The sequence below is a fragment of the Pezoporus wallicus genome, unplaced genomic scaffold (genome assembly GCF_028554395.1).
Source record: "Pezoporus wallicus isolate ANWC-B61680 ecotype Strahan unplaced genomic scaffold, APGP_CSIRO_Pwel_v1 contig_11996, whole genome shotgun sequence".
NCBI lineage: Eukaryota > Metazoa > Chordata > Aves > Psittaciformes > Psittacidae > Pezoporus > Pezoporus wallicus.
This window is the reverse complement of record NW_026641627.1, coordinates 281,796-304,133: the sequence shown is the minus strand read 5'-3', so window position 1 is coordinate 304,133 and position 22,338 is coordinate 281,796. Positions and strand designations below refer to the sequence as shown.

Genomic DNA, 22,338 nt, shown 5'->3' with positions numbered 1-22,338 from the left:
GCATTGGGTGAAATCGCATGTCATGGGATGGGATGGCATGGCACGGGACGGGATGGTGTGGCATTGGATGCAGTGGGGTGACATGGGATGGGACGGGATGGCATGGGACAGGATGGGATAGCATTGGGTGAAATTGCATGGCATGGCATGGCATGGGATGGCATGGGACAGGATGGGATGGCATTGGGTGAAATCGCATGGCATGGGATGGGATGGCATGGGACAGGATGGGATGGCACTGGGTGAAATCGCATGGCATGGCATGGGATGGCATGGGACAGGATGGGATGGCATTGGGTGAAATCGCATGGCATGGGATGGGACAGGATGGCATGGGACAGGATGGGATGGCACTGGGTGAAATCGCATGGCATGGCATGGCATGGGATGGCATGGGACAGGATGGGATGGCATTGGGTGAAATCATGGCATGCCGCTGCCTCTTCTTCGGCTGCCCTGTGGCTGCCCAGTCCTCTCCCGTCCCCGTCCCCCGTCCCCGCGGGCTGCTCTCTCTCACAGTTCCGTGGCGTTCGGAGCTGGTTCCGGTGGGGCTGAGACCCCTTCGAGAAATGCGCTGTGCCTGCCGCCCCCTCCTTGGCGCGGGAGCTATGGTCCAGGCCAGGCCGAGGCGGGGCGTGGGGCGGAAGCGGTGCCGTGGCCCAGGCGGCATCATGGCGGCGCCGGGTAAGGAGCGGGCGGCGGCGGGAGGGGGACGGGGAGAGCTGCGCGGCCTAAGCCGCTTGTCTTTCCGCAGGCCCGCGTCTGTATCTGGTGGCGGCCCTCGGCTTCCTCCTCCTCGCCGGTGCCCAGGCTCTGGCCCCCAGCCACCGCCTCACCGCCCAGGACCTGGCCCGGCTGCGGGCGGCGCTGGAGCGGCCCTTCGCCGACGTGCAGGCCGCCTTCTACTCCATCGTGGGCCTCGCCAGCCTGGGTGTGCGGGTGGCAGACGAAAAGGTGAGTAGTTGGCGGTGCTGAGGGGCTGCACAACGCGAGACACGGTGATCTGTGCGGTGAGCTCTGCTTGCGGGCCCTGAGGGAAGTCGGAGGCAGATGGATGTACGTTGTGTCCTTAGCAAGCATCACATCAAGGCAGTGGCGGTCACTGGCAACCTTTAAGGTGTGCTGGTGGAGTAGGTGGCATCTTTGTCTCAGCACTAACGTGCCAGGGGTTCTCTTACACTTAGTGCCTCTAAATGGTGGTTTCAGGGCTTGCCTCTCCATAGCCTGTTGTGACATTGCTACAGTTGTCGGTTTGTTCCTGGGTTGTGCAAAAGATTTCTGCCTGCAGCATGTTTGCTTTGCTGTCCTGTTAGATAGAGTTCGCATTATTTCATTTCAGTTCTAACAGTGAATGTAGCCAGGTCCCATGATTTCATTATTTTTGCATATAAAATATGCTCGTGTGTGCCCAGACTAGAAGCAAAGGTTTGCAGCATCAGCATGATGCTTACTGCCTTTCCAGGCTTTGGGACATTTCTAGTTTAAACCTAGTAAAGGCTGTCCTTGTAACGACCTGCTTATATAGGCACGTCTGCTTCTGTGCATGTGTGCTTACGTATGCACCTAAGCTATGAATGGAAGGTTGTTCTTTCCTCAGAAATTCAGCTAGTTCAGTAGTTCTAAACCACTTGGATTTTGTTTCTCTTTGAGTGTTGTGCATTTGCACCACAAACTCTTTAATGTGACACTCCTGAAGGTGTTGCGGTTCACCACACTGCACACCTGGCTGGTGGTTACTGGTCTCCTGCAGGCAAGGCTCAGCCTTGCTGCTTTCGTTTATGTCAGTGTGGCTGGGTTTTTAGTACATCCTAGTTTCAGCAGGGATAGCATAGCCTTTGCTTTTGCAGGTAAAGAGGAATTATTTACTTGTTGCTTGAGGTTTGTGATGAGGCTTTCTTTGTGGACGGTGTACCTCTTCATGGGGTGATTCTATTTAAAAGGTAGAGGTAGTAAAAATAATATTCATAAAAATAATAGCTAGGCAAAACACTTGAACATCTGTTGGTATTCCTGGGTAACTGTAGCATGAAAATCCTGTCTTGCTTGTAAAGGCCTATGTTCCACATACACAAAACCTTGTCATTTATATATGAGCAGTTAAATTCTTGGTTATTTTCTGGTTAAAATGCAGTTTTAATGATCCATCTATCTAGTGTTCAGTTAATAGTCTACATAATAACACGGTTAATAACTAGTTAATAAAACATAAACTGCTGCAGATTACTGAGCAGTCTCACTGCTTGCCTTCACACTGTAGCTGCTTACCTGGCTACGCTCTGAAACTCTGTATTCTGCCTCCATTAATGATTGTGTGTGTTGCATAGGTGGGAAAGAAACTCCCCCACAGTATTCCTGTTCATCTGCTCTCTGTCCTGGGAGATTTTCCTGACTAAATACACCCACAGGACTTCAATTTTGATGGGTTTTAGAATTATACTCAAATTTAAATTGAAATTCTGGTTGCAGTACAGTTGGTGTGAAAATCATTCATCTCTTTAGACAGGAATCACCTTTGTTTCTGTGCAGTGTAGGATTGCAAATATTCCTACGGATTTAATTTGCCTTTAGTTCAGTCTGAAAACGCACAGCAGCATGTATGAAATTGACTCAGAGTACTCTTTACATCTCCTTGATGGCTTTGAGACTGTTGCTGTCAGTTAACTTCTGTTTCTTCACAGGCTGCATGCAATTTCATCAAGTCTCATGTGGACTCCAGCAGCGTTGATTCCCTCTTCTATGCCGCACAGTCTATCCGGGTCCTGGCTGGCTGTGAGGTGGGTTTGGAGCCCTGAGCTCCAAAGGCAGATGTTACCAGTTAAATACTTGCCTTGATATTTTTCTTTGGTTTATTTTATGCATAACTTCTACTTTTACTTTCTTTTAGTGAGTTGTATTCAGTTGTATCTTAGGTTCACAGTAATTCCGAGGGGATGTTACTTGATAAATATTGATGGCTAAGAAAAAAGGAGCCAGCACGTTCTAATAGAATTCACAGCATCAATTAAAAACTTTTTAGGTGGATGAGAAACTGTTTGGATGTAAACCCTGTGTTGAACCACAGCAAGGATACAAATGCAGGCCACCCTTGCTGCATTGTGGGTGGGCTATCCAGGCCCCATTTTTCAGGAGTACTGCTTCACAAGGATATGATGCCAGGTGAAAAGCAGTAGCAGATTACCAGGATAAATCTGAATCTTAGATTATCCTGACTTGTTGACAGGAAAACTTTGGGATTTAATGAATAAAACTAATAAAAGATTAAGGGCTTTATCCCAAAAGCTTCCAGGATTTCGCCAATAAGCGTGGTGTTCCTGGAAGCAATCAGTTGTAATTAGAAGGCTGTGTTTTTTCACATGTGAATCTATGTGGTCCCTGTGTTTTTCCTCAGGTTACCATTTCAAATGAGACCAGGGAGCTGCTGCTTGCTGCTGTCAGTGAGGATTCCTCAGTCACCCAGATCTTCCATGCTGTTGGGGCCCTGAGTGGCTTTGGCCTTCCTTTGGCATCTCAGGAAGCACTTAGTGCTCTTACTGCTCGTCTTAGCAAAGAGGAAAGTGTGCTGGCGTAAGTCTTTCAGTTGGAAGTAATTCACTGTCACGTGTTTATCCTCTAGGCAGTTGGGGTTTAGAGTAAAGGGTATTTTAACACTTAATTTTTGTAATACGGGTGTAGCAGATTAGGTGCTGTGCTTTCATTTGGTGCACCTCTCCTATGAAGACAGGCTGAGAGAGCTGGGCTTGTTCAACCTGGAGAGGAGAAGGCTCCAGAGAGACCTTATAACAGGGTTCCACTAACTAAAGGGGATCTACAAGAAATCTGGGCTTTTTACAAGGGTCATGGAGGGATAGGACAAGTTTTTCAAGCTGGAAGAGGGGAGATTTAGATTAGACATCAGGAAGAAATTCTTTACTAAGACGGTGCTGAGGCGCTGGCACAAGTTGCCCAGAGAAGCTGTGGCTACCCCATCCCTGGTAGCGTTCAGGGCCAGGCTGGATGGGGCTTAGAGCAACGTGCTCTAGTGGAAGGTGTCCCTGTTCATGGCAGGGGTTTGGAATTGCATGGGCTGTAAGGCCTCTTTCAACTCAAACCAGTCTGGGATTCTGTGATTTGTGCAGCTCATATTTATCCCTCTGGGGGCATGAAAAATTCTTTTTGGGGCAATTTTCTGCATTCAAGAGTAGTGCTCACTGAAGACAATGTATCCCAAAGAAGCCTCCTCTTTTTAAAAGATTCACAACAGATTTTTGGCTTAAACTCAGCCATAGTTCTCATTTATGGTTGCTGTAAACTTAATGCTGTTTCTCAGCCCTGTTGTTTTGGATGCCTGTACTGGGAGGTGAAAAAACATGACAGTAAGCAGGAATCACTTCACATTGTTTGTCTTGAGTTGACTGCAATAACAGCTGTTTAACACTTTATTCAGAATAGAAAGTGTAGTTGCTTTGACTTAAATGATGTTTGGCTTCTTAGGAAGGAAAAATCATACAATCATTTGGTTTTGTTTGTTCCTGTTTAAGAACCATCCAAGCTTTGGAGACGGCATCGTACTTGTCCCAACAGGCAGACCTAAGTGGCATTGTTGAGGAGATAGAGGTAGGAACACACTGTGCTTTCTAAAATTCAGGAATTTTAGACCTCTGTAGTACTAAAAGAGATATTAATGTGAAATAAAAAATGAAAACCAACCTTGCTAATTCCTTGCCTGTATCATGTGGGTTGACTTGACTGTTTCAAGCAGATATTTCTTCTGGACTTCTAAGTGTTTCACAGGAGACCAAAACACAGAAAGTCGTGACTTTTAAGTGCAGTTAAATCCACTAAAGGCTGATGTTTTCTTTTTAAATCCTGTTTTCAAATGACCATTACAAAATAAGTCAGGGATCCCATACAGATACTCTCGATTGTAGAGTAGGCATTAGAAGTAGAAGTAGAGTTAACTTCTGTGGATCTACTAGAATGCAGTTTAAACCTTAATAACTCTTTCTTTCAGGATCTTGTTGCTCGCCTGGATGACTTGGGTGGAGTTTATCTGCAGTTTGAAGAAGGAATTGAGACTACGGCACTGTTTGTGGCTGCTGCCTATAAACTGTCGGACCATGTGGGTACAGAGCCAGCAATGAAGGAGGTTTGTATTTGCCTTTTCCTCCCTTGCACACTGGAGCTCTCAAAGAGGATCTGCCTAGTCCCTGTTGTGCAAAGAGGCCACTATAGTTGGGTAGAATTTCTACTGGGAAAAAACAATGAGCACACTCAGTGAAAAGGGACATGTAAGAGGGAATGCTAAAGAACAGAATCCAGGAGGAAATACCACCTTCAAGATCACTGCCTGAATTTGGTTTGTTTTTCAGATGTACAGAAGGAAGTTGCAAATAAGGCCTAGCTTTTCTTCTGTTTATTGAGACAAGCTATTAAAAAAAAAAACCCTCTTGTTTTGGAGCTTGTTCTGGTATTGGCACTTACCTAGCATTCTCCAGCATTGTAATGTGCTTTGTAGATGTTATTTACCTGTGAGGAAATGCAGGCACCCCAGTTTGGGGTGCCCAAAGGGGAGACAGCGTTAGTACCATACACCAACAGGAAACCAGATACAAAAAGCTTGTCTAAAATGAAAGTCTGTCAGAAATTCCTTTTGAGCTTAATAAAGCCAGAAATTACTATTGCAAGCTGTCCACAAGTTAACTGAGTTTAGCTGTACTTGTGGAGAATGGCAGCTCCCTAAACCACCAGCCAAAGTGGCAGCATTGAGACAGAACCTGGCATAAGACATCTGAGTTCATTCTTGGCTCTCTTCCATGCTTCTGCCAAACAAACTAATGCAGAGTCATTTTGGTGTCATTTTTGAGGTAGTGATTCTGCTACACACAATTCAAACTGTCAGTGTCCAATGGATGTTTAAAAAAAGACCAATCAAGGAAAATTAAGTGTTGTGCTGTCAGAAATGCTGTTACTGGGGCTTAAAGCTTTATCTCTTGTGAATGGTGAGAGTTCCTCCAGAATGCCACTAAACTCTCTTTGAAGACTGATGTGTATTATCTGGAAAAAACAGTTTTCCTCCCCAGTTTAAATGAGTGTCAGATGCTGATCTGGGTCTGGAGCTATGCCATGCCCTCATATAAATGAAAAACATACCAGGATTTGTACTATGCAGGAGGCTTGTGGCATCTGTCTGGATACTTTCTCTAGTTGTGGTGTACATTGGTACTCATTAATTTACTAACTATATGCCTATTGCTTTATTTGCTTTTTTATTCTCATTTCTGGTTAGAATTTAGCCTATAACTCTTTGCTTGGATGAAAGTACAGGTAACCAATCCCTCCATTTTCTAGACTAGCAAGGAGTGATGAAGAATCTCAATAATACTGGGTACCCTGGGCAGTGTGGCACTAAACTTACAAATCTGCACTGCAAAACCAGCTGTGGGATGTGGTCCCACTCCTACTTCAGAGAGTGCAAATCAGCTTTGGCACATCCCAGAGCCAGAGCTGACTCTCTGCTCTTGGTGGTATTGCTTTAAAGCGAATCCTCTTAGTTTGAGGATGCTGCTGAGCCTAAGGGGATAAGCCTATCCTGTCATAGGCCTGGACTGGCTCCTTCCAAAGCCATTGGGATGCATTGCATCACTGCTTCTTGGCCTTCCTAACTTGACAGGTAGCAAGGACCTTCTCTACTGTACAAAGGCAGTTGTACAGCTTGTGGAGCCAAATTGTCTTTTTACAGCTGCACACGGTCTGGATAGTTGAGCTGGTGGTATCTTCCATTCTTAAACATGTAGTTTGAAGAGATACATCCACATTCTGGTGTGGCAAGTTTTTAGCACAATTACAGTGATTGTGGTTGGAACCTCCCAGCCAAGAATGAGAATGCTAATGTGATGCTCAAAAGGAAGCTAGTTTGGGGCTGCCTCATAACTTGAGCTATTTTTAAAGCAAGTGGGAAATTAAACAGTCTTTATAAATGATGTTTTTATTAATAACATTATACTAAGCCAGTTTGCAGTGTTGTGGTGTGATGGTTTCACCCCAGCTGGCAACTAAGCCTCACACAGCCACATATTCACTGTGCTCCCCTCGTGCAGTGGGAAGAGAATCAGAAGAGTAAAAGTGAGAGAACTACTGGGTTGAGATAAAGGCAGTTTAAAAGGTAAAGCAAAAGCTCCACACACAAGCAAAGCAAACCAACGGATTCATTCCCGACAGGCAGGTGTTCAGCCATCTCCAGGAGAGCAGGGCTCCATCATGTGTAATGGTGACTTGGGAAGACAAATGCCATCACTCTGATTATCTCCCCATTCCTTCTACTTCTCCCAGCTCTGTATGCTGACCATGACTCCATATGGTGTGGAATATCCCTTGGGTCAGTTGGGGTCAGCTGTCCTGGTTGTGTCTCCTCCCAACTCTTTGTGCACCCCCAGCCTCCTCACTGGTGGGGTGAGGAGCAGAAAAGGCCTTGGCTCTGTGTTAGCACTGCTCGGCAGTAACAACATCCCTATTTGATCAACACTGTTTCCAGCACAAATCCATACTGGCTGCTATGATGAAAATTACCTTGGCCAAAACCAGCACAAGTGGTAAGGTGCTGACACTTCTGTGTAATTTGCTTTTTCTCTTTCAGGATCAAATCATTCAGTTGATGAATGCAATTTTTAGCAAGAAGAACTTTGAGACCCTCTCAGAGGCTTTCAGCGTTGCTTGTGCTGCAGGTTCCTTATCCCGGAACCGCTACCACTTGCCTGTCATTGTCATCCCGGACGGGCCTGCAGCTGTGTCTCACCATCAGCCTGTACTCAGGGTGAGTCCTTAACTTCAGATCTTAACTCATCTCTTGGGTCAGTCTTTAGTACTGCAGGTCTAAGCTGACTGTGTGAGGTGATGTCCTTCATTTTTAACTCCAGGCCTCTGGTTCCAGTAGATCTGGGGCTTTAGTGCTTTTATGAAGTGATTCTTGGGAGCCTCTGCTTACCCAGGGCTTAGCAGCCACTACCTGAAGAAGGCACTGTGTGGAAGTCAGCTCTGCTGATTTCAAACTTTAGCTTTCCCATTATGTTAGAAAGAACTAGGTGAATCTGGGATAATGGGCAGGGAAGAATTCTGGGTGTGTAATACAGGGGGTAGTGAGTTGTCTGTGTTCTCCTTTCCTTCTGGGGCAACAGGTTTAATGGAAATTCTTGGTTTTCTCTTGTAGCTACAAGTGACTGATGTTATGTCCGAGCCACTGACTCAAGCTTCTGTAAAACTTGACTACGCCAAGAGTGCATCTAGCAAAGCCACTGTCCTTCAACAGACAGCATTTACTCTGTCAGGGTAAGAAATTATAATCTTATATTTACAATTTGTAAGGCAAACGGGTGGTGTTCAAACAGCTTTGTTCTTGTTTTCCTCATGTATTCTTCCACCAGAGAAATGTTTGTATAATGGAAAACTCGTATGGCTGTAGTTGTGTTTTGTTGGTAATGGGTGACTAAGCACCTTTCGTAGTGATGGTGAATTTGTGTTGCTTTTTCTTCTGATTGGGATTGGGAAATTGCAATGTTCTTCTGACCTCAGGGGAACTTTGAAGAATTCTTTTTCTGCTGCACTTAGTGATGTTAGTTTTCTGCTGCATTTCACTCTTTGCCTGCTTAATCTGGCATATTTGGAGACTTCTTAGTAGCAAGCTATGATCTCTTTAGTGTCCTACAGGATACTTAACCCTTTGCCTTTTTTGTTATAGAGATGTCTTTGAGCTGAACTTCATGAATGTGAAACCTGCAAGTGGATATTATGATTTCTCTATCAGTGTTGATGGAGATAAGCGATTTATTGCTAACAAGGTTGAGGTGGGTCTACTTTTTGATGGCATTTTAATTCTGTGCTATTCATTGAAACAGCTTTTTATTTATACCCATTAAGGATGTTGCCAGTTGCATGACATTTTTATCATATGCTTTTTCTGTAATGGACTGGATTTTGACTGGATTATGACCAGTAACCAGATTAATACATGATCAAAAGGGATTTCTATAAATTTCAAACCTGACTTAGCACTTAGGTGCTGATCTGACAGCATATGAACAAAGGCTAGCAGTGGAAATGATTATAGAGCAGCCCAAAGTACCCATGCAAAAACAGTTCTTCAGAGCACTGAAGATCTGAATCTGTAAATCTCAAGGCTTGTCTGGCAGTTGTCTGCTGATTCCCTGTGTACAGAAGCTGGGCATTTGTTGTTCACCTGTATAAGCTCTAGAGCCGCAGGAAAGAGTCAAGGAGGTCTTTTGATATTTCCTAACTGTGTAGTATATGGTATTGCTTTGGTAGTGGAGAAAGTGTCCAAAGCAGCATGTAAATGAAGTCTTCATTTCATGCATAGATACCCCCTCAAGTCTGTTACAGTGAGAAGAACAGTGACATCTGTAACTATTCATATAGTCACCCCAGTATCAACAGCTGAGCCTTCTCTTCTCCAGTGATGTCTATTCCCAGGGTAGTTTTTATCCTCAATCACCTGTTCAAGGAGAAGATTAGCTTTTAAAGTCTTCCAACACAGCCAGCTGGACTGGAGGAAGATGCTTATTTACAACTGACCTTTACTCTGTGTGTCAAATTTATGTTGTTGTAGTAGTAATGGCACTTAGGAGTGTCAGAAGGGAACTGATTGGCCCTGCTGATGCTGGCTGCTGGCACACATTCCTCCCCAGGTCCCAGCAGGAATGTATTAACACTGGGGCAGCTCTGTGGGAACCGCTTCTAATAAGACATACTGGTACGGGGGAGGGCTGCTGGGGAGCTGCTTTTTTTCCTTACTGTTATTAGCATTAATTGTCCTTAATGCACCATCGCTTTGACAGTAATGAGCTAAACTAGTGGGTCATTACTCCAGCAGAGACCACATTTCCTGGCATTAAAATATTTGTGAGATGTTTGTGTGGTGTTCAGCTGGAGGGCCTGTGTGCAGCAGCTCGGAGTTGCCTTCACATACGTTTTCTAACATTAATATTTCCTTAGTCCATCTTTCTTTGCTCCCATCTTGAAACAAACTAAGGCTTTACTAACATTAGCCTCAGTATTCCACCTGTTAATGGATGCATTTTCAGGGGTAACCTCTATTTTAAATGACACCTTCTGTTGTAAAGGAACCACCAAGACTGTTGTGTTTGAAGTCTGGCCTGAATGTTTTAACTCATGTTTCTGCATACTTTTCTCTCAGGTTCCCTGTGAATTATTTTTCGGGGTGAGGGTGTGGGGCTGGTTCACATGAGCAAACCTGTAGTAACAAATAGTAGTTTATGGTGAAAAATACCTTAGCAATGAAACTTGAGTTCTCCAGGGAAGCATTTGGAAGCTTGGAGAACAAATGTGCTCATTAAAACCTACAGACTGCAGTAACTGCTTGTGTTTGAGAGAATTGCTATGTATCCTTCTGTTCTGATCAGGTTCTGTCTTTTGGCTGAGTGTAAGACCCTCTCTGGGGAAGGGGACAGAAGAGCTAAAGCTTCTGCTGTGAACTTGACCATAATTAATGTATGTAGAGTGCTCTGAGTAATTTCTATTGTGTTTTGTTGCAGCTGAAAGTAAAAGTTTCCACAGAAGTTGGGATTACCAATGTGGATCTTTCTACTGTGGATAAAGATCAGAGCATTGCACCAAAAACAACCAGGTAAAATGACTTGATGTCATTCTATTAATTAATTTTCATTAAATTTATGGTGGAAGAGAAAGACCTGTTAGTTCACCTGACTTGATAAAATAGCTCATCTGTGCTGAGTAGACTGCGGTACTGCCAGGCAGGCTTGCATGCCTTGGGTTCTTTGAAGAGCAAGGATTTTCCTGGAACACCACCTCAATTCTCTTTGGTTTCTTCCCTCCCAGGGTAGCTTACCCAGCCAAAGCCAAGGGCTCATTCACTGCTGACAGCCACCAGAATTTTGCATTATCCTTCCAGCTGATAGACGTGAACAGCGGAGCTGAACTCATCCCTCACCAGGTTGGGAGAAGATTTTGTCATTGCAGTGTCACCGAGATGTTCCATCTTGAAGCATCTGAGGTGGCAGTTGCTTTAGAAAAGATTTAATAGGTCTGGGGAAGCCTTTTGTTTCTGATACGGACTGTGAGAGATCACTGGTCTTGGTAGATGGGAAGTGAATTGGGTTAACTTGTTTTGGCTGTATGTTAAATGAAGCCTCTTTTGGCTCTGGTGCTATGTTTTACTTAACAGAATGAGTGCAGGTAGCCTGTACTGTAAAAGCATGCTTCTGATTATTTAAATACAGATTGTTTGCTGGAAAAGTCACTGAATGCGGTCTTCCTTTAAAATCTTTTTTTTTTTTTATGTATAAAATAGAAAAAAGGGAAGGGGGAACACCCTAACAAAACCCATCTGTGTGTACATCCCTGTTGTGTGCTGTTGCATATATCCTGTGGAGAAACACTCAGTATTTTACCCTCTACCCCAAGTGGGCCATTGGCCAGTATGGTCCTGTGTTAATGTTGTTACTCAAAGAGACACAGAACTTTGCTGATTTTCAGACACCTGGACTCCCAGTTTATACTCTGACTTCTGTTAATGTGCTTTCTGATTTGGGGGTCAGTTTCTTATTTCTCTGTCATTTATAAACACTGTGAGATACTCCATAAACATTACAATCTTTCCTTTTAGACTTTTGTCCGACTTCACAACCAAAAGACTGGCCAGGAGGTGGTGTTTGTTGCAGAACCAGATAGCAAGAACGTTTACAAGTTTGAACTGGATACCTCTGAAAGAAAGACTGAATTTGACTCTGCCTCTGGTACCTACACTCTTTACTTGATAATTGGAGATGCCACTCTGGAAAATCCAATCCTGTGGAATGTGGTATGTAGCTGAAAAAGTGGCCATGTGGTTTTGAGATTACTGGCAGTCTGAAGAGGAGGGCATGGTACAGCCCTGGATATAAGAAAGCTCAAATGTTTGTTCTTCGTAGTGAACCAGAATCCTTTTGGCCATTTGTGGGCTCTGAGGTTTGCTGTTTGTTTTAAGTTTTTAAGTAGGCATCAAGGCAAGACAGAAATGAGCATTCATTCATGGTGGAAAAGAAGCTTCAGAACCTTTACGGGTTTGGTAATTTCACAGCAAGCACTTCAAGGTTTAGCCTTTTATGCTAGAAATAAGTCCAGTTCTTAGAGGTGGGTAAGTTCTGTTGTTGCCTCTGTTTAGGAGAAATTGCTGCTTAAAAAATCTGGTGGCTTTTTCTTATTTCCCTTTAAAAAATCATGTCAATTGGAGATTGACAAATAAGGAAATAAGCCACAGTAATGGAATAAGGTTTATAAAACTTGTATCACATTAAGATCAAACTTCATGAAGCTTCACTATTTCATTTCAGGCTGATGTTGTGATCACATTCCCAGAAGAGGATGCGCCATCCACAGTCCAGTCAAAGAACCTCTTTGTTCCCAAACCTGAAATCCAGGTACAGTTAAAACCAAAACCAGTGTGTGGGGATGGCGGCCAGTCCTGCTGGGGTTATTTGTCCTCCTTGTAATTTATTTTTGAAAACTCATTTCTTATTCTGTGTAGGTCATGTAAATAAAGGAAGAGCAGAGTTACTGCTTAATGGAAGGAAATGTGGTGCATTCCTCTAGAGTATGAATAACTAATCTGTGTGTCTTATGTATGAGAGAGCAGCTAGTGTCACTGAAGAGACTCAAACATGTAAATTTGACTAGGGAAGCACCACAGAAGCTCTCTGCTTCTGAAGATGTCTCTTGCTTCATTCTAGCCATCTGTGCTGATGACAAGCTAACAAGTGCTTCTGTGAGTGCAAAGAAAAGTGAACTGTGCCAGAGATTAAATGTGCAGAGGCTGGAACAGACACTGCTTCAAAGTCTCTTTGCCTTAAGAGGAATGCTTATCATCCAAAGGAACATCTGGGAACAGCACCAGGGCTGCAGCTGGTCCTCTGGGAAGCTCTGTTGGAATACTCCTACTTATGAGTTGGTTTTGTTTGTTTGCAGCACCTCTTCAGGGAGCCTGAGAAGAGACCTCCCACTGTGGTATCGAACACTTTCACAGCACTGATTCTTTCCCCCCTGCTTTTGCTGCTCATTCTGGTGAGTGAAGTGAGCCGCAGAAGAACAACATCTTTCCCCATACAGTCCAAAGTCACTCAGAAGGTTGGCCAGCTAAACTCCTTATTAAAACTGTAGGTTAATCACAACTAGCACAGCAGTGCTGGAGTCACAGCTCGCAATGGCAGTGCAGGGTGTTGGTCTGGTATTGTCTCTTTCCCAGATTGTTGGCGGGGGGGGGGGGGGTGAATTTATAGTCAAAGCAGAAAAACACTGCTGGTGAGTAGAAGTAGGTGGGTGAGTTTCTCCAGTGTGCTTCTGCTCAGGATGTTGAATAACAGTGGGCAGATTAAATTATAACTAATGTTAGAATTACACAGGAAAAAAGCAGTGATTCTGGCATGCGCTTAATATATCCATCACCAAATGTGTGTTACTTAATCCTATCAGATGGATTCCCATTTATGGATATAATTAGTATTGGTGTCTGCAGTTGAAACATCCACTGCTACTCACTGTAGTGTCAGATCAGTGTTTTGAACTTAATGCAATACAGAATCTCATCTAGGCAAGTTAAACTATTCCTTATTTAGAGGATGAAACTCATCCCTGTTTGCTTGGCAGTGATTTTTCCCTTCCCAGTGTCATCAAAAGTTGGCATTCGGATAGTCATGTCCACTGGTCTCTGGAGTTCACAATATACACATTGATGAGACTTTAGTGAAAAATCCCACTGATACTACACATTTCACATCTTCATGCCTTTCTCTTTTGTCCTCTAGACACTGAAAAGGGTTTTATGACCCTTTTCAGAACTAGAACCTCGCCTTTTTTTTTCTTTTGGTTTGAAATTAATTCAGCAGGGTAGAAATGGCAATGTTGCTTTTTCTGGAAAACGTAGATCTGGAGCAGCATCCTCTCATCAGTTTAAGAAACATAAGTGAGAAAATGTGTTTGGCATTCAGAAATAGCAGGAGAAATTTTCACTAGAGGAGTTTAACAGTTCTCTCTAGCAAAATTACTACTCTGTGCTCTTGTAGCACTAAACAAGTGCTTCTGTAGAGAATACACTGTAGTCATTGAAGAACTTAAACAAGCTTGAAAGGTACTGAATTTTAAAATAAAAGCTTGCATATACAAAGCTGTTGTAATTAAAGTTGTGCTTCTTTTCTTTTAGTGGATAAAGATAGGTGCCAACATCTCCAACTTCAGCTTTGCTCCCAGCACCATTGTTTTTCACATGGGACATGCTGGTAAGTGTCAGAGGCTTTCTGATTTGTTTGACTTTCTCACCTGGGAGTTACAGATGAAAGCCCTGGTGGTTAATGGGCTTGTGGTCTATTAACTATAATGACATAATAGCATAACATTTGTTCTCTTGTTTTCATCTGTCTTCCTGCTTTTCATCATTGTTAATATGGTGATAAAACTGTTTTGGCCATCAGTTTGTGGCAGCTGTCATTATCCAGGCTCCTCTCTCACACTATTTATCTGTACTTAATAGAACTTCTTATTTCCAGAGATCACACTTTCTCTATTGCATGTTTATCATTTGTAACAGGGAGTTTCTGTGGGGATTGAAACCTGCAGGACTGCTTCTACAGTGAAAGGCTACAGCTTTTCTTTAAAGCTCTTTCTGTGAAAGTTCTTGTTCTTTGGCTGGACCAATTTTTTTCATCAATTTTACTGTGTCCTTGATTGCACAGGCATTTACTGTCTTGGTAGAATAGCAAAAACATAGCAGGTTGAGAGAACATTGGATCTACTGTTTCCCAAATGACAGTGTGTTGCTTAATCCAAACCATTTTCTTTGGAAGCTTTATAAAACTGTAAGCTCCTGCAGATGTGCAAAGGTTAGTAGTCTCTATTGAAATCCAGAGTATCCTCTCCTAATAGCCCTTAATGTCTATAATACATACATAATTCTGCCACGAGAGGATTGGCTACGAGCTGTCAGTGTCACATTTTTCTCCAGGATGGAGACCCAGATGCCTCTCTTCCCTGGCAATAATGTGTAGTGCCAGGTCTGCTGTTTCAGAGCTTCAGAGATGAGATAGAAACCAAATGCTTCAGCCTGGCAGTACAACGTAACAAGTGTTCTGAGGATAACGAATGGTCTTTGAAATGCAATTTCAGTCATGGGCTCTGTCTGGTTTTTCACAGCAATGTTGGGACTCATGTATGTCTACTGGACACAGCTCAACATGTTCCAGACTCTGAAGTACTTGGCCATTTTGGGTGGCATAACATTCCTGGCAGGCAACAGGATGCTGGCTCAGAAAGCAGTAAAACGGTAAGCTGGGGTGGATGCATTGGTGGGAGCTGCTTCTAAAATCAGTGGGAAGGAGATGACATTGATGCTACCATGTGTCAGTACCTGATACAGCAGTGAACACTGCTTTTGGTTCTTGGATCTTGTGTGGGATGTGCTGCTCAGTCTCACTTCGTGCCTGTTTTCAGATTGGGGGTTTAAACTGACTGGGGCAGTGAGGTCCTGTCACTGAGGTACAGTTCTTTTAGGGAGAATGGCCATTGCTGAAGTGATCAGGCACACAGAGAAGCACAGGGTGGAAGTATGTGCACTTTGATGTGGGAAACCCACATCTAGCAAGACCCATTCACTGACAAATTCATTTTGCTACATGGTCTATCAAGCTCTCACAATATTGTTAGATACTGAAAGCTACTATCGATGCAGAAGAGGCCCAACTCTTCTGTAGCTGTGTTTACGAGATCAGTTTTAAGAGGAGGAAGGTAAGATGGGAGTATTTTACTGCTCTCTTCACCTCCCTACAGGGGGATTGTAGCAGAAGGGAAGGGAAGCAGATGCTTATTAGAGGTGTGCAACAACAAAGGACAGCACACCCAAGCAAAACTATGGAAAATGTGAGGGCTACAGCATTCATTTCTGTGCTGGCATTGGACTGATTCTTCACACTTGAGTCTTCTGCCGTGCAGTGTCTGGTGAATGTGTCGTGGCTTACACAGCCTGCAGGCAGTTTGCTGACCCAGGCTGCCAGTACAATGCGTTAATTAGAGGTCAGACTGTTCCCTCTTCTTCCCTTCTGCCACGTGGGGTTTCCATGTGAGATTTAACGTTTTAGCCCTTTTGTACTAATGCAGAGTTTGGCTTTGAAGATGATCTTACTGGCCTGCTTTGCCATCAAACCTGTGCTTTTCTTACTTTCCACTTTGGAGCCACTAGGGGTTGTTTATCTTTGCGTACCTGTTTACAAAGGTACCCCTGGGTTCTCACTTTTTGATTACACCGTATTAAAACCAGGATAAGAGCTATAAGAAAAAAAACCCTCCAAACAGAAGAACATGACTTTCAGGGGGTTTGCAATGATTTGTTGTCTTTAAAACATTTCTACTTGCTTGGCTGCAGCAGGGAGGATGATTACTATAATTAACCCTTTCCATACCATCCTCCCAGCTTGCTTAGCCCTTGGTCCCTCGGATGTGCAGCCTTCTCCACTGTGGCATTTTCCCTTTTTAGTATGACAGTTCCTATTGGGATTTTGTTGCCAACGGGGCTCTGTTGTATTTAGAGAGTAATGATAAAATCATTGTTAATTACAGATTGCCTAGGATACAGATTTGGGGAGAAATATTACAATGAAGCTTACTTCTAAGTGTCTTTGCTCAACCAGGGCTTCTGTTAACACATAAATGCAGGTGCTTGGTTCCTACTTCAAAACACTGCAGGGGGTGTCCATGTGCTTTCTCACTGTGAACAACATGAAGCTGCAACTACAATGGCAAATTTGAAAGTAAAACTTCTACCTTAGGCTAAAGTTAAACCCTTTGAACATGACTTTAAAGTTCAAAAAGACATCTTTTTGTGAGATGCTGCTAGCCTGGCTCAGATGTTGAAGTGCAGTGGTAATTAACTACATGGCACTTTGAGGCAAAGCTGCTCTTCCACTATGGACACTGCTGGCGGCTGTGGGAAGGGAACTGTATAAACCATCTTTTACAGAAGTTACCAGAAGGTCTGGTTTTGCTTTTTACATTCTATCACTGGCTCTGGTTCCTGGAGCAGGGCTGCTTTCCTCCTTCCTGTCCTCTCTGAACCTTTCTCCCCCTTTCCTTTTGGCAGGATCGCTGCAGAGCAGAGCAGTAGGTTGGCAAAGTATAGAACGCTGCGGTAAAAGGGGGTTTTGCTAGTGACCAGCTCTTCCAGAAGTAAGGGCCTTTTTGGAATTTGCCTTTCCTGGGCATGCTGCCTTTCATTTCACTTCATCACTCACTCTGTGTACAAAAAGATATCGGAGCTGAAACTGCATCCTTCCAACATTGCTCACTGGGCTTTAAATCAGTCCTTGGGTGTCCTTGGCTGCAGCTGGGTTTGCATATTAGCAGTACGTGTCCTCTGAGAACTAAATTGTCTTTGTGTGATTTCCTCAATCATCTGAATCCTGTATGCTAATACGTGCACATCTGAAGAGGCTGTCCTGGGCAGCAGGCAGCAATTGGGTGATGAAATAAACCTGGTTTAAGCAGTATTGTTCCTGTAAATAAATTATTAGTAATGTTGGCTGGAGGAGGCCATGGTGAAAGTGGCTGATACCTGGGTTGTTCCCATCCTGCTGTTGGTACTCACTATCCCCATCTGCAGTATTCTGGCTGTTCAGCTGCCAGGCACTCTGACTGCTGAATTACATCCTCATTTGGGGTGGCAATGATCTCTGTGTGCAGCAGTCAAGTCAGCACCCCCTCATTCAGATGAGAACACGACCCAGTCCAGGGCTCACCCTCCCGTTACACCGAACTGGTCATGATGGCTCAGTCAGCAGCAGTCAGCCCCCTCCATTGAATGCAATCACCTGATAAGTCTCCATTACCATTCACCAGTACAAAGCCCTTCTTTTCCTTTCATTCTGAGCAGGTAAGGTCCCAGTTTGCTGTATGTACAGCAGTGTAGGAGGCAGGACTGCCTGCTGCTCTGCATGCTGCCTGGTTTTGAATGTGCATGTGAGGCTTCATTTCTCTGTCAGTGCACCGTTTTATTTTGGGGAGGGAAGAGAGCATCTGGGAGAAGTCGTGTGATGAAACTGCAATTGCTGCAGTGATACATCTCATGAGCATCTGCTTTCTCATGTTCACAGTGCTCCAGGCACACACAGAGCTCAGTTTTTGTGGTGTTAAAACCATTGTGGGTGGCTGTGTCACAGAAACCATGTGCACTGTGGTGTAAGCTCCTCTCTGCAGCTCAGATAGTATGGAAGATGGATTCATGAAAATTACCTAAGGAGAATTTGGCGTCATGTCCCAGAGGAAAACATCCTGCTCCTATCTCTGCTCTCCCTGGAGTGTTTTGAGGTACCTGAGCACAGAACAAGCTGTGACAAGTAACTGGAGAGGAACTGGAGATGGCTGTCACTTGTTTTAGTAGATGAACGCTGACTGCATCCCGGCTGTGTTTGCTGGTGCTGTTCTTGTCCCTGGATGCTTCTTTTTACCATAGCTTTGGGCTTTCAGCTGTTCAGTGGCCTGTCACCAAATGCCTCACTTGTGTTCTCCACAGCTTGCATGTTTTCTGTCTCTCAACATGGTGTTTTAACTCCTTAATTCCCCATGGGCTGTGACTAATCCTGGATGATCTTGCACAGAATTTATTATCTACAAACCATCAGTTATGTTTTGCTGCCATGTACACTCACGAGCATTTGTCCTTATTTCTGGGGTTTCTGATGCCCCAGATACATCAGTTAAGAGTGCATTGTTACAGTCTTTTAGGGCTGGGCTGTCAAGTGCTCAGCATCCATAGCTGTGCCTGTCTCTGGCATCTTGGAAGGTAAAAGATGGGTGTGCTGTGCCCACATCAGACTGCTTCCTCTTCTTGAGGACCTAAAGAACTTTATTTTGTGTTTACATGGACCACTTGATTCCAAGCAGACAGATTGGTCCTGTTGAAAGTAGAAGAGTAGTTCAGGTACCTGCAGGCTTTGCATTCAGCTCGGCTTTTTTGTTCACTTGTGTAATTCACAAGGCTCATTCATCCCTTCTGCTCCGGAGATTATCCTTCATTTTGTCTGACCATTTCCATCCTCCTTGAATTCAGCCCTCGGTTCCATTGCAGCACTGGTTTTATCACTGATAAACTCCCATTGAGAGGCTGGTCTGAAACACTTCCCTGGAGAGCGAATGAGGGGTCTGGGGACACGTCTCTGTGCAAGGAAGTGCTTTGTTGCCTGGAAGAGTTAATTTTTCTTGGATTTGTCTTTCCAGGACGCACTAGTCCCAGAAGAATGGAAGAAATGTGGAAAAACAAAGCAAATGCCTTCAGAGCAGAGGTGAATAAATGACAGAAGGAAGAAGGCAGAAGCAGATTTTGGGGTTTTTTATTAAGTCAAAAGGTGCCAGTTACACTTTTTAAAAAAAAAAAAAAAAAAAGATCTGATTTTCATCATTGTGTTCATGCTCCTTCAGTGCATTTCATATGAATCCAGAAAATCCTCTTCCCTGGATCCTCCCTGCCCCTTTTTTTTCCCAGGATGTTTAAATTTCCTTTAGGAAAAAGAGGAAAAAGCAAATACACTTCGACCTTTCCCCAGATGTTTCTCCTCATCCTGAAAGGTTTGTGAATAAAGAGGAAAGAACGGTCCTGAATTGTGTCCTTTGGCTGTCTCTGAGGCTGGGATTGGAAGTTGGGCTCACATGAGAATGGAAAGAGCTTTTTCTGATGGGCAATTTTGTGTGTGAGTCATTGCTGTGTGAAGCTTCCTGTTCTTTCATGTCCTTTCCCAGAGGGACATGTTTATTGGGGGGGGGACTTCCCACTCCTGCCCATCCCTTGTGTCATGCTTTCACCTGCACTTCTCCACTAATGGCTTTTCTCTCTGGCTTCAGGGTAGTGTTGGGCTGTGCTGAGTTGCCACTGGGGCTCAGGTTGTAGCAGTCCCTGGAGCCTGGCCCGTGTGCTGTGGTGCTGCCTGCCTGGCCATACCTGACCCTGGCAGGTTTGGTGGATCCCTTAAGCAGGTTCACTTCCCTTCCAGTTCCTGGAAGTGACCTTTTCACTCCAAGTTTGATTGGGGATGTTGCATCTGTTCTGTGAAACAATGCCTGCCAGAAGTCTGCTGGTTGCCATGTGGCCACGTTTGAGTTACTCAAGCTCTAATTTCTTGAAGGTAATAGTAATTACCTTCAAGACTACTAAGAAGTGTTCAGGCAGCACACTTGGGCTTTATTGAAGGACATGCCAATAGAGATAGCCAAAGCCCAAAATCTCCTCATGAGCAACTTGGGAAACACATAGGAAACTTGACAGTTACTTCCTCCCTGCCTCTTTGTCCCATGTCAGACCAGTTTCTTTAAAGGCCTTTTGGCAAAGGAACTTTATCAAATGGCTTTTGGAGATTCAGGAAAATTTATCAACCAGCAGGCATGTGGATAAAGGTGTGGAGCTGAATCCCTCAACAAACTTCACGTGTGAGGCCTGGCTGCTCTGTAAAAGCCATCTTGGCTCTTCCCTGCTGCAGTTGTTCACGCTTAGCTCACTGTTTCTCTTCTTTGTGATAGTTCCTATCTGTTTGCTCATTGTAAATGTTACACAGGATGACAAAGAGGTTTAATAAATTCCTCTGCACTCCTTCAAAACCTGATCTCCAATGTTCCATTCAAGTCCTGTGGGATTAATGGATTTAAGCAAGAAATAGTTAAGCTACTATTTACGGTGTTTTACTGTGGAGTTCCTTTTCACCGTAGTGAGCATATTTGAGCCTCATATTTTGTTTCTGCCCACTTTGTTGTTAAGTTTTTCCACTGATGCTTGGTGCTAGGACAGTTCTTTCCCTGGGCCTGTAGAGCTCTGGTACATTAGTCAAGGTGAGCACAGATGTGATGTGTCTTTTCTAAGCTGTATGTGTTGCTATTGATTTTTCTGCCTCCTTGGCTCTGCGTTAGGGAAGGTGGTTTTTATTCTTCTGGCCTTTTATTCCTCAAGACATTTTCTGGTTTGCTTTATTTGCTTTTATATTTAATCTCCCAGAGTTTGAGCATTTGTCTCCTCATTTTGATGCACGCTCAAATGAGTCCTTTTTATACCTAAATAGCTGCACTCATGCAGCTGTTTATCATGCAAACTTAGGTCTCTCCAGAGTGGTTTTGACAGATCTTTTGATTTCATTGGGAGTATCCAATCCAGTGTTTGCATACAGCTTTGCTGCCGCTTAACAGAACTTTGACTGGTTGCTACCACATTTACTTACTGCTTTAGGAAGCTGCTTTTTTTTTCATGATGCCTTTCCTTGGAGCAAGTTAAGTCCTAATGGCTTCAAGTGTGGTAGCTGCTACTGAACACACTAGAATCATAGAATACATTTCACAAAATTTACAGCCACATTCAGAGCCAAGCCTGCTGGGGTTGTTTTTACTTTGGTGCATTCTTTGCCCAGCTGTATGTGCAGCAGAAGGATGGCCTGTGTCTCACTGACAGCTGCCTGCCTGTGGAGGGGTAACAGATTACCCACTGGTGCTCTTGCTGCTGCCACAGCTTCACTGATCTCCCTCAGCATCCCCTTTTTGTTTCCCAGTCCTGCTGGGCAGTTAGTAATACTTTCATAGTGCTGGAATTGTACAACCGGAACCATGACAATGTAAGTGGTAGGGATTTGATGCAAGTATGAACTGATTCCCATGCGTACTGAAGCTTCCCATCCTAAAATACGGTCACCTGAGGAAAAATAAGCTGGTCTCTGCTGCATGCTAGCAAGGAGTTGAGTGCAAGGAGGGATGGTTTCGGAGACCTTAATATATATTTGCATGCCACATTTTCCAACCTGACTGAAGGTATTGGTGTTGTACCTCGTGCCTTCATTAGCACAGGCACTTGTCTTCCAGTGACATCTTCCATTCTGGGCTCAGAACCAAGAAACTGAGGTTTCAACAGACAAAGAGCCATCTTCACCTGCTGTTGGACAGGTTTATTAAGAACAACTTTTATTTCTTGGTAATGGGGGGAAAGCAGCCCCCATCCTGTTGTTATTTACATTTCTGAAGACATAATTATTACACAAACAACAGAATTGGGGTGACAGAGAAGGAAGGAGCTGCATGAGAGCACTGGATTAATAAACATTTAGTTGTAACTTGCCGTGGTGTTCAGAGCCACTGGCTGACACATTAAATTAAAACAGTGCCAGCCCAATCTGATGCACAGGGATCTCCTTTAACTCTTGCAGAGCTGTAGCTTCAGTTTGGATACCTCAAGGCTGAGCAGGAACTTTAGCTGAGCATTTTAGAGTTCAGTTTTGCTGCCAAGGAGACAGACAGTAGCAGCCCACAGCGGTGTTTCTAATGGGTGGTAGA

At 44.0% G+C, this 22,338-nt stretch overlaps 2 protein-coding genes across 3 annotated transcripts in view; one reads left to right on the top strand and one right to left on the bottom strand.

Annotated features, from left to right (window-relative positions):
- STK4 (serine/threonine kinase 4) overlaps positions 1-22,338 on the bottom strand; it is a 279,445-nt gene that overhangs the window by 9,916 nt on the left and 247,191 nt on the right. The gene's annotated exons all lie outside the window — the stretch shown is intronic.
- On the top strand, positions 609-19,638 carry RPN2 (ribophorin II). Of its 2 annotated transcripts, XM_057424624.1 has the most exons (18): positions 609-684; positions 755-954; positions 2,679-2,774; positions 3,389-3,564; positions 4,518-4,593; positions 4,991-5,125; positions 7,613-7,789; positions 8,183-8,301; positions 8,711-8,816; positions 10,542-10,633; positions 10,846-10,960; positions 11,633-11,827; positions 12,339-12,425; positions 12,970-13,065; positions 14,201-14,276; positions 15,187-15,316; positions 17,126-17,211; positions 19,258-19,638. In XM_057424624.1, the coding sequence occupies exons 1-17, from the start codon at positions 609-611 to the stop codon at positions 17,175-17,177; spliced, it is 2,004 nt and encodes a 667-aa protein (XP_057280607.1). In that variant the 3' UTR covers positions 17,178-17,211; positions 19,258-19,638. The 2 variants fall into 2 exon arrangements, with proteins under 2 accessions (XP_057280607.1, XP_057280608.1); XM_057424625.1 differs by lacking the exon at positions 17,126-17,211 and having other exon boundaries at positions 612-684.

Coding starts and splice junctions, on each gene's coding strand:
- RPN2 (XM_057424624.1), top strand. CDS start 609: ATGGTCCAGGCCAGGCCGAGGCGGGGCGTGGGGCGGAAGCGGTGCCGT. Junction 4,594..4,990: donor GCATTGTTGAGGAGATAGAG/GTAGGAACACAC, acceptor TCTTTCTTTCAG/GATCTTGTTGCTCGCCTGGA. Junction 14,277..15,186: donor TTTTCACATGGGACATGCTG/GTAAGTGTCAGA, acceptor GGTTTTTCACAG/CAATGTTGGGACTCATGTAT.